This window comes from Cervus canadensis, chromosome 2 (assembly GCF_019320065.1).
Source record: "Cervus canadensis isolate Bull #8, Minnesota chromosome 2, ASM1932006v1, whole genome shotgun sequence".
In the NCBI taxonomy this organism is placed as follows: Eukaryota; Metazoa; Chordata; class Mammalia; order Artiodactyla; family Cervidae; genus Cervus; species Cervus canadensis.
This window is the reverse complement of record NC_057387.1, coordinates 77,664,485-77,676,594: the sequence shown is the minus strand read 5'-3', so window position 1 is coordinate 77,676,594 and position 12,110 is coordinate 77,664,485. Positions and strand designations below refer to the sequence as shown.

The following is a 12,110-nucleotide window of genomic DNA, read 5'->3' as shown; positions in this document are numbered from 1 at the left end:
CTGTCGTCCCCTTCTTCTCCTGCCTTCAGTCTTTCCCAGCATCAGGGTCCCTTCAAATGAGTCAGTTCTTCACATCAGGTGGCCAAAGTATTGGAGTTTCAGCTTCAGCATCAGTCCTTCCAATGAATATTCAGGACTGATTTCCTTTAGGATTTACTGGTTGGATCTCTTTGCAGTCCAGGGGACTCTCCAGAGTCTTCTCCAACACCACAATTCAAAAGCATCAATTCTTTGGCGCTCAGCTTTGTTTATGGTCCAGCTCTCACATCCATATATGACTACTGAAAAAACCATAGCTTTGACTAGTTGGACCTTTGTTGGCAAAGTAATGTCTCTGCTTTTTAATATGTTGTCTAGGTTGGTCATAGCTTTTCTTCCAAGGAGCAAGTGTCTTTTAATTTCATGGCTGCAGTCACCATCTGCAATGATTTTGGAGCCCAAAAAATTGTCACTGTTTCCATTGTTTCTCCATCTATTTGCCATGAAGTGATGGGACCGGATGCCTTGATCTTAGGTTTTTGAATGTTGAGTTTTAAGCTAGCTTTTTAAAGCAACAACAATCATTATAATTTTTTTGGAATTCTATATTGTGAAATGTTTTGATACATATTGGGCTTCCCAGGTGGCTTAGCAGTAAAGAATCTGCCTGAAATGCAGGAGACACAGGTTCAATTCCTGGGTTGAGAAGATCCCTGGAGGAGGAAATGGCAACCTACTCCAGTATTCCTGCCTGGAGAATCCCATGGGCTGAGGAGCCTGTTGGGCTATAGTCCATAGGGTTGCAAAGAGTCGGACACAACTGAAGCAACTTAGCTTTCTTTTTTTTCCTTTTTGACACATATTACCTATCAGATATCTCCAGCAACTCTTGGCAGAAAGTACAATGTTTATCCCCACTTTCCCTGTGAAGAAATCAAGCCTCAAAGAAGTTAAGTGACTTCCCTAGATCATGTAGCTAGTAAATGGCAAAACTCAGTTACAAATTCAGATCTTCCACCTTCTAGTCCGAGATTTTTCAGTCTGCCATCTCTTATAAAAGGTGACTTTATTCTTGCCAAAGGTTGGAGTCATTAACTATTTTAAAACTTTTTTAAAAGATAAAAATCTATATTGTTCTACAAACTTCAGACTTTTATCTTTTGTTCCCCAAATAAAAAGTTGATTATCAATGTGTATGAATTCATTCATTTACTCAACAGTTACATTTTAATGCCTATAAGTAAGCTTACAATAAAGAGGCACTTAGGTTACAGTTATGAATAAAATAGTCAAAAATTCTACCCTCTTAGATAATCCATGAAGAAGGAAGGCTAATTAAATGCAGAATTAATAAAAATCATTTTAAAAGTGTGGTCAAAGTAGAGAAGAGTCAGGTAGTAAAGGAGATTGGGGGACCAGAGCAGCTCTCTCTGCAGAAGTGACATGTAAGCTTAAACCTGAAGGAGGAGGATGAGGTACATACTGAAAAGATGTGACTCTTCCAAGCTGAGAGAATACTACCTATGAAATCCAACGCTGGAAAGGGTTTTATTTTTTCTAGGGTCTGAAAGATCAGAGTAGCTGGAGCACATTAAGGCAGGACATTGGGTTGTATGGAGAGGCAAAGGTTACCTTGTGCAGCATCTTCTGGGCTATGGTAAAGACTAAAGAGTAGACATTAGAAAAATCTATTTCCAAATGCAGAAAATCTCTTTAGATCTTAGATTTTTATAGTTACTTTTATACTAACTTTAAACTGAGAATTTTTCTACATTTTGCTATTTTTGGTGTTCTATATTCGTGTACTGTTTCAATTATAACCATAATTTCTTTAAAGTTACAGATGAATTTTTTCTGTAACCTTACAGTTAAGAAAGGAAATTAAATAACTAACATGACATGAGTTAGCTTTACAGTAAATTGAGGGGTTTGGGTAAAGGAGGTTTTTTTCCTTTTCTATGAACATTATTAGTTAATATGCAGCCAAAAAGCCAGAATTTCATGTTTTTTTATTACTCAATTCATTGTACTTAAACTTTCCTCTTAAATGTGTATCAGAGGGACAAGTTAGAAAGTGTAGTATGTCTTCTTAAATCATATGATTTTGTTGTGTGTGTTAGTCACTCAGTTGTATCTGACTCTGTGACTCCATGAACTGTAGCCCACCAGACTCCTCTGTCCATGGGATTCTCCAGGCAGGAATACTGGAGTGGGTTGCCATTTCCTTCTCCAGGGGATCTTCCTGACCCAGGGATCGAACCCCAGTCTCCTGCACTGCAGGCAGATTTTTACCATCTGAGCCACCAGGGAAGCCCAAATCATAAGATAAACAAACTAATAATAAATAATTTAAATTCTGTCAAAAGACTAAAACAGAGTTTGTTTTTTTTTCATTTCAGGCATGCCCATTTGTCATTGATATCTATGCAGACAAATGCAAGCCAAGAATTAAAGCTGTCCATATGGAGGCATGCAGTGGGCAACTTGAGAAGGCCATTTGTAAATCTGTTCTTAACAAAGGCAATGCCAAAGTGATGGATGGCTATGAAAATATAATTATATACACTTATAAGCGTGACACCTGGATAACATCAGTTATTGAAAACAAGGTATCAGTTATGAGGTGGTTCTCCTCATAACTGCAGTGGTTACTAATACATTCCATCTTCTTTCTTACCCTATCCTTGCCTAGCAATTAAATAACCCCATTACATTAATAATATCTATAATAATCAGTTTCTTTTTATTCTCAAGTTTCTAACTCAAACTGGGCATGATAATCTTTATATCTTTTTAAAGTGTATTTATTTCTGAGATGCTCATTTTTGTGTTTCTTTTTGAGATAATTTTCTTCACACATACATAGCTATTTTAAGCAGCAGACATATTTTAAAGAAATATAAACAAAGTAAAGAATTTAGCCCAACTTTTTTTTCTTTTATTTTTTAATTGGTGGAAAATTGCTTTACAGTGTTATGTTGGTTTCTGCCATACAACACAGCAAATCAGTCATAACTGTATATATGTGTATATCCCCCCTCCCGCTTGGGCCTCCCTCCCCTCCCCGCATCTGACTCCTCTGGATCATCGCAGCGCGCTAGGCTGGCTCCCTGTGCCCTATAGCAGGTTCCCACTAAGCACTTTACACACGGCGGTGTATATATGTCAATGCTGCTTTCCCAGTTTGTCCCACCCTCACCTGCTCCCACTGTGTCCACAAGTCCGTTCTCTTCTAGGTTCATCAGTACCATTTTTCTAGGTTCCATATATATGTGCTAATATACGATACTTGTTTTTCTTTTTCTAACTTCACTCTGTGTAAGAGGCTCTGGGTTCACCACCTTCCTGGAACTGACTCAAATTCATTCCTTTTTATTAGCCCAGCTTTTTAATCCAAACTTTGTAGTATCAAAAGTCCTACAGATTATCATCATTTTATCTAATTAAATATATTCTACTGTCTAGGATCTGTTTTTATCAAGCCAGTTATTTCTAGCTTTGGCCATCTTCTGTGCTATGAATACTATTGATATTGCATGTGAAGAGGATACTCACATAAATTCCTTAAGTCAGAGCCACCAGTTTTCTAAAAAGTATATATTTTCATAAATCTTACTGAAGACAGCTAGGTTTTTAGAACTATTGGCTTATTTCTCTTTGTTCCTGGGTGAGATTTACATTATTTTTATGCCTGTCATAAATTTCTTTAAGTGCTTAAGATTTGTCTGAGTATTGAGTCAATGTGAGTGTATACTATGTAACTAACTCTCCTAGTCATAAGATAGGCCACTAGAAAGTATACCATGAGACTGCTTTCAAGGAGTTTAGGGGCTAGTCGTAAAAGCAAAACTAATACCCTCAAAAGAGATCAAAGAATAGTTAAGTTACATAGTATTGTTTGTATGTGCAATAGGAATTCTACTGTATCTGTATCTCTTGTAGTTGATGTTAGTGGGGACTGTAGAAGTTGGGGAAGGATTTGTGATTAGGGAGGAAGGGAATTGTGGTGTGTAATTTGAGCATGTGGTATAGATTTGGAGGGTATCTAGGATTTAGATAGGCAGAGGGCCGGCCCTTAGAAGCAGAGGAAACAGTGTAAAGAGAAATATGAGTAAGCATTAATGTGAACTATAAATGAAAGAATGGGAATATCTCCTTTGCAGAAGCAGAGAGCTTTATTTGAAGGAGCATTTGAAAGGTAAATAATACAGGCTGAATGGATCCAGATTATATATGTTATCTTGAAAACAAGATAGAGGAGTCTAGACTTGAGGAAATAAGATAGGGTTCCCCAGCCAGTAGGTTGCTATCTTCAAATGGATCATAACGCTTTGGAAAGTGATTCCTAAGATCCTGCATGTTTCTGTTTCTGCCTTCTGTGTCTTTTGTTTGTTTTTGATTATGTGGGTATGTGTGTCTGTGTGGATGTGTGTGCGCACACGCCCTCTCTGTTTTATTAGGACTAAAAGGGTGGAAGAGAGCCACTACCTTACCTCAGTTCCTCTGCACTTCTATTACCTTCATTTCTCAACCCTCCATCTCCTTCTTTTTCCTCAAGGAAAATTAAATTTTTCCACCAAAATGAGGTAATAACATTTTAGAGCTTAACATGTGCCAAGCACTTTAATGCATTTGCTTCTCACTACCCAGTGAGGTAAGTACTCTCCGCATTTTATACACAAGGAAACTGAAGCACAGGGATGTTAAATAACTGCAAAAGGTCACACAGCTAAATAATAGAAGAGCTGAGAGATGAATCTAAGTAGTCTATAATGTTGTATTGCCCCTGTGTAGTCATCGGGGAGTGACTGCAGGTTCTTTAACAGGGTACTACTTTAATTTGTACATTTCTCTCATTTATCAGCTTCATTCTGTTTTCTCTCCATCCTAGAAGCTGTCTATTATCAATGATCTGTCATCTCAAATACAACTTCTTCCATGATATTAATGTCTGAATTAATGTTTCTGTGTTTCTATAGAACGCTGTGAAAATATCTATCACAAGACTTGCAAAGTGTTTTGTAATTATCACTTTGTTTGTATATATTTATATTTAGTAAAGAAAGGACTAGCAATTTATGAAATCTTTTTTTATAGTCAGACAATAAAGTGATTATTCACATCAACAATGAGCTGAGTAAAAACTGTGTAAACAACAGAGGACTCGACATATTTGCAGTAGAAGTGGCACCAAAATCTACAATGGTAATGCATTGTTTTTTAATTAAAAGCTTTTGTTTTATCAATTTGAAAAAAAATTGCTATTAATGCTATGAATAAATTTGTAGATATGAAGTAAAGTGGAAAATTATTTTGTGTGATATTTGTATTAGTACCATCCTGTACAAGAAGATAGGAACTGGTTCTAATCCAGTTCTCACTATTTGGTTCAATGATTATGGGACATTCACTTAACCGCTCTGCTGCGGTCTCTATAAGTGTAAAATTAATGTGATATCACCAGTTTTAGGTACTTCACAAAGTTAATGTAAAGATAAAGTGATACATGTGAAAACAGTATTGAATATTATATAGAACTACAAAGTAGTATTAATAGTAATTAGACTTTTGATAATTCAGAATATTTTGGTCTCCATTATTAAGATTTTCTAAGGTAAGCTAAAAGAGAAAATGCCTCTGAGCGTTAGCCAGCTAAGTCAGGAGCTGAGCAGCTGAAGTTCTGTGTTAGCAGAACTCTAGGCATCTAATTTAGCCAGGAGTTCAAAGGCAGGGAGAGATCAGTAAACCCTGAAACTAGTCTAGTGAAGGGAAAAAGGAAAAAGCTTTCTGTTCTTACCCTTTTCCTCTCTGTACTGTCTATGAAATCCTAAAACAGTCTAGAACAGGGTAAAGAGAATTTATTTTTGCTGTTACTCCAGTGAGGATTTTTTAAAATGCTCTAGGCTTAGTGAGGAATAATACTTAACTTCCCTTTCTGCCACCCCTCTTTACCCACCTTCACAAATACCAACTATCAGCTAGTGTATTACAGTAGAATTAGGCTGGATTATTCTGTTGGAAATCAGATTGTAGATTGTAGGTCCCTGCTAAGGACAAATATTAAAGAATTTTATCTGCACAGAGATTTTTTATATAGGTTCTAGAAATGTCCTATTGAAAAATTAGCCCAAAATTATAGTATATAAAAGGAAAGTAAAGGCTTTCTGTTTTTATGTGCAGGTTTGTCAACATGTAATGCCGCTGAATGAACGACAAGAATGGATATATTATTGTGTGTATTCCCTTATATCTTAAACACTATTTTAAAGAAATTACTGTGTTTGAGACTGTCAGACTAAGAAGAATTATTTCAAGTTTGGTTTGTTACTTGTTGATCACTAAATGTAATCAATTTAACTGATGTACATAATAATCTATTTAATTTGTATGCATTTGGATTTCATGTCCTTATTACATACTTTATTATTAAAATAGAAATAATTTTTTTAATGTGTGGCCTTCTTATTAATTTAATGTGATACTTGGCATATTTCATTTGTGACTAATAATTTGAAATTAAATTACAGGTAAGCTTTTAAAAAGTAACAATGAATTCTATAAAATCCTATACCCTCTTGATGTATTCATCAAAAAAAATCCTGAAATAAAATATAAATGGCCCAGCTGCAGCCAGGGCCTTGTGCTTTGTCCCTGGACTCCGGCCTGTCCATGGAGCACAGAGGATCCAGGACTCCGGCCTGTCCACGGAGCACAGTGGATCCAGGACTCCCATCCTCCCCGTATAGTTAGAGGCATGTGACCGTGAGAGGACCAGGGCAGCTCCAGGGCCTCTTTCCTTCCTGCTGCTTCTGATTGGCTGGTGACACGCAGCCCCTTCACCACTTGCTTCTTCACCAGCAGCCTCTATCCTGCTGCACCTCTTCACAGCCTTGAGCATGTGCCCTCTCACAGGGCTCTGCCAGTGCTAGAGCCCCAGGACCAAGTTTCTGCTGTTGGCAGCGGCCATCCCAATGAGTCTGAGAACAGTTGGACGTTACGTTTACTTCTAGTGAGATCACTGTCTTCACGTACAAGAGTACGAGCAGGTACGACTGACAGGACTGGTCAATGTAATTTGACCTTTGAAAAAGTTAGAAAGTGTAACCCTGCAGGAGATCACAGATCCAGAAATAATTTCCCTAATGAGAGGACCTCTACCCTCTGGAAAGCTGTGAGCCATAATCTCACAGTCTTTCTTGATGCCAAAAGCCATGCAAATACTGCTACTAATGTTCTAAAGAAAATGTGTATGGAATTTCTTCCACTAACAATAATAGTATCATTTGTTCTTTCTTGCCAGAAGTTATCTATAAGATGAAACGAACAGATCACAGGTAGTAATGGCTGTTAACTCACAGACCTTGGAACGTCAGCCATGTGGGAGATGGGACTATGATACTCTGTGGACACAATGCATGTTTGTGATGATGGACATTTTGTTTGCCTGAAGCAAATGTAAATATCTTACAGTATCTATGTGGAATTTCAGGTTTCCTCCTGCAAAAGAATTTTGTATCCCCAGACTACTTGAAGAAGTGGTCAACTAAAGGCATTCAGGTTGTTGCTTGAACTGTTAATACCTTTGATGAAAAAAGTTACCATGAGTTTCATCTTGGTTCCATCTCTGACCCTGACAGTGTGTTGAAAGACTGCACATCATTTCTAGGCACCCCGCAACCCCCTGTCCAAGGAAACGTGCACAGGAACCTCCTGCTGGTCTCATGCAGGGATATTAAAATACCCCTTGTGCTAGCCCACACCCTGGGAGATCAGGTGGCTCACGTAAGTGATTGTCAGTAATTGCATTTTTACCCAAACCAAAGCAAAACCCTGTGTTGCCAACATGCTTCATGGAATGCCTGAGTTCAACCCTTGTTCTCGAAAATCTGAGTCTGCAAAAAGGCACAATAGCTACTGCCCCAACCTAGGTGAGGCATACAGCTTAACCCAGTGAGGATAAACACATTGAGTTTTGAAATTTGGGGGTACAGATGCAAATACATGAGAAATGCACCATCACCCAGAGCTGACATTTTAAAACTTGCCACACTTTTGTAACTTATTTATTTCAAATATTGTATTCAGCTATGTTATCAGTGTATTGTGGCTGTCAGAATTGTGACCACACTGAAAATCACTAAAAGGAAAAAATGTGAATGCAGAAATAGCCATTATATACTGTAGTTTTCCAATGAAAATACAATTAAAGCAAAATTTGGAGAAATTCCTTTTGTAGTAAATCAAAATCTAATCACAACAGTAGGAATATTTTGTTCTGATGGTAAATTTTTTAATGGACTTGTGGATTATTTTTAATGAAATCATTTTGAAATAATAGGCATTAAATCTGAATAGTGTTTAATGAAGTAGTACAGTGCATGAAAAACTAAGGCAATTAAAAACTGTGTAGCCATATCAGTAACAGGATACTTGGCTAGTAAATGTCAACTTTTGAAATATGAATACCAGTGTATTATTTTTACCCAGCACATGCTAGCACATAGTTTAAATGTCACTTGGATTTTTGGCCCTTCATTGGATGTCTGTAAAATGGATTGTTATTATCTAGCAGTTTGAGTTCTTCTAGTGATATCTTAAAAAATAATGCTTTCCCTGGCAGGCTAGGCGTTAAGACTTCATGCTTCCACTGCAAGGAGCACGGGTTCAATCCCTGGTTGGGGGAACTAAGATCCTGCATGCCACAGGGCATGGCAAGAAAAATGAGTACAATTCAAAAAACATTTTATTAATTGCCAAATGCCTTATAAGTCAAATAAATGTGGCCCTATACTCTGTTTCACAAAGTATTGAGTTGCAAGAAATAAGTTACCTGGCTGTGCTATCAAAAGCGCATAATAAAGTTGCTATCTTTGTTCCCAGTTTTAAAAAGACTTTTTATAACAGGATGATAGGTATCATTGGAAGATGGAGACCCAGAAAGAACAGTGAGCACTTAAACCTTGTCTTCCACCACTGTTACCACTTAGACATACCAAGCCTTTTTCCTTCTCATTATTCACTTATTAGAGGGGGGGAAAAAAACCCCAGCTATCTTATTGTTCCATCTTCAATTACTCAGTTGAAAAGAAAGATATTTTGTTTCAAGTTAATTTTTCTTCCAAGTGAATGAAAATCCAAGGGCATCAGCTAGTTAATGAATGTAACTATTCCATTTTTGGAAGTAAATGATTTTTTTAAAGGATTACTTCAGTACTGTGGTACTAGAATATCCCAAAAAGTTTAATTCAAGTCCTGAAATACCAGACTCACAGGTTGATAGCTATTCTTTATTCAACCAAAATATTGTTGATTAACATGTAAGAATGTTTTCTTTAAAGGTGCTACCTTTTTTGAGGGTAGTTTTGTACAGATTGACTATTATTTTTAGAGGTAACTTTGCATGTTGTTTAATTTTAAAAGCACTAGGATTCAACTTACGAAAAAGACCATGTAAGTGCCCCAAGTCTCTCCTTTGCTCTCAGTCCCATCCCTGGCTATCTCCATAGTATCTACATTAAAGCTCTCCATGATGAATTTTATCTACAAACACTTCATTGAAATTGGCTTTCTTTCCCATTATTATTTATACATGTTCTCGACTTTTCATCTTTAAGAAAGCTCTCATTCCCCATCTATCTCTATCATTATTCTGTCCTCCCCTTCACACGGAAATGACTTGAAAGAATTGTCTATATTCACTTTCTTGACTCCCATTCATTCTTTCCAGTTAATTCTACTAGTGATTGTTTCACCAAAGACATCAGTAACTTCCTTATTAAATCCAGTGGATATTTTTAAGTCTTCTTTCCAGTGTTAAGACATTGTTGATCTCTCTGACACCATGCTCTCCAGATTTTCTTCCAACCTCTGACCACTCCTTTTCAAGCTTCTTTCCAACCATACTTCAGTACCTTCTCCCAAATTCCACATCCTCTCTTAACTCATTGTAATTCCTTCCTACTCCAAAATTCTACAGTTCCAATATTTTAAAACCAAATTAGTGTTAAATATCAAATGCTTCCAAAGTAATTCTTAAATTGCTATATTTGATCATTTTGATTTTCCATTACATTTGTAGTGAGCTATTTTTTTTAAGCCAGTGACCTTTTTTAAGATCTATTTTTGGTGTAGGTTAAATATGAAGCAGAAACTTAATATACCACACTGATCGTATTTTGGATATAATCCAGGAAAGTGGAAATGTATTTCTGGTTTTGACCACCAGAGGGTGAGCATATTATTTCCTTATTCATTAGTACACACACATGCCAGAGAGAGAGAGATACAGAGACAGAAGCTGACTGATAATATTTCTCAGCAATGGGTTAAATCCTTTATGACTTCTAAGATTGCTTTGGGGAAATCAATTGTATCATATACACCCATTCTTTTTACAGAACAGATAAAAAGTTATTTCTGGTTTGTAAACTGGATACTAAATCTTCAGTTCTTTCACTTCTTCATGAAGTTACAGTATAAGGACATAAAGAGATAGCCCTGCTAGCTTTACATGGGTTTATAAAGCTTATCTTTGCTACTCAGGCTAGTTTACTTTCTGGAAAAAATAAGAACTAAATAAGGATTTGAGTAAAAAAGAGGCAAATAACGGAATTGATTTATGGAAGGTAGATGAGATTCATGCAGAGACACAATTTAGGGGCCAGGAACTAGAAATGGTTGCTGAAAATCTAAAGGGTAAAAGGTTTTGACTGAAGTGTATACATATTAACTATGGCTAATTGTTATCTAAGGAAGAAGAAGAAGAATAGACATTCTCAGTCCTTATGAATAATTTACAAGCTCCGTATATTTGTGATATTTAACCACTGTTGATTTGTACTTTAAAAAAAACTGTTACTCTTATTTTTTTACATTAAAACAATCTCATGACAAATTGTATAGGGATCACTGGAAAAAAGATAGTCTCCTGAAAACTAGTTAGATCAACTCATGGGAGGGAAAAGATTTATTTAAGAGTAAAACTAATGTTTCTGAGTTTGTTATATCTGTAGTGAAAACAATGTGTTTAACACCATACACTGAATTTTATTATGTTCAATTATGTTGTTTTTTCCTATAGTTCAATACAACTAATGTTTTATCAGAAATTTATCATTAGTCTTTTTCAACCTGTGGCTTCATTTTTTTTCTTGTTAAGTAATTAAATTTTAACTAGTTAAGTGTCATTTCTAATTTAATAAAGCAACAAGAAAAACGTAACCAAATTTACTTAAAGATTTGGGATAGCAAACTTTTCTATTCTACAAAGGGAAAAGGTGGGTAAGTGGCTCTATGTAGCTCCAACTCTGATGAAATACATTCTCTATTTATACACAGCTATGAAAAACTGAAGCTTACAAAGAAAGAATCAGAAGTACTCTCAACAAAAAATTATTTAATTTTTGATACAGGCCAAGTTCTTCATCTTTAAGAGATAGTTTGTATATAGAGAAATATCCTAAATCCTCGCCACAGTGCAATTCTAGCTTCTTCAAGTAGTGCATCTTATATTTGTACATAAGGAAGTGTTCAGTAAAACCAGATGGCCAACTGTTTTCCTATCCTGAAGCACTTAAAACTAGCAAGAATTATACTTGAGGTCAAAATCTTACAGATCCTAATGACATGAACACACTTGTAAACTCTGGTTCATCCATAATTAGATTATTTCAGTTTTTCTCTACCCAACTCTTATTAAGTCACCGTTTATTATCTGAAAAATATCATTCTAACACACATAGAGCTCAAATCTCCCTCCCCACCTTTGTGAAAGCCTGTACAAGACCTATATCATCATTTGAAGTACTCAGGAACCAATGGGGAATTAAAACGATTTCAGCATTTAATCAACCCACCTTTATTACTGGATATCTGGAGGGTCATCCTTGAACAGTCAACTCAGGGAGATCCACCCATGTGCCAGGACCCACCTTAACCACAAAATCTACATCAAAGACAAACATATCCTAAGCCTGTGTGTCCCAAAGGAATTGTGTAGTGATCTCATTAATACAAAGATTCTGACTCGGATGAGGAACAAAGCCTGTGAATATGTGTTTCTAATAAGCTCTCAGGTGATACAAGTGCTTCTGGACTGTGGAACATTTTAAATAGCAAGTATCCAGGGCTAG

General features: G+C 36.3%; 1 protein-coding gene and 1 pseudogene across 1 annotated transcript in view; both read left to right on the top strand.

Annotated features, from left to right (window-relative positions):
- EFCAB7 (EF-hand calcium binding domain 7) overlaps positions 1 to 6,429 on the top strand; it is a 53,353-nt gene extending 46,924 nt beyond the window's left edge. Inside the window, exons 12-14 of the mRNA XM_043461096.1 lie at positions 2,379 to 2,588; positions 5,077 to 5,184; positions 6,160 to 6,429. Coding sequence (XP_043317031.1) covers positions 2,379 to 2,588; positions 5,077 to 5,184; positions 6,160 to 6,234 — 393 coding nt within the window. The 3' untranslated portion in view covers positions 6,235 to 6,429. The remainder of the gene's footprint in view (positions 1 to 2,378; positions 2,589 to 5,076; positions 5,185 to 6,159) is intronic.
- Positions 6,430 to 6,594: 165 nt separating this feature from the next.
- On the top strand, positions 6,595 to 8,606 carry LOC122429060 (annotated as a pseudogene).
- Positions 8,607 to 12,110: the final 3,504 nt, after the last annotated feature.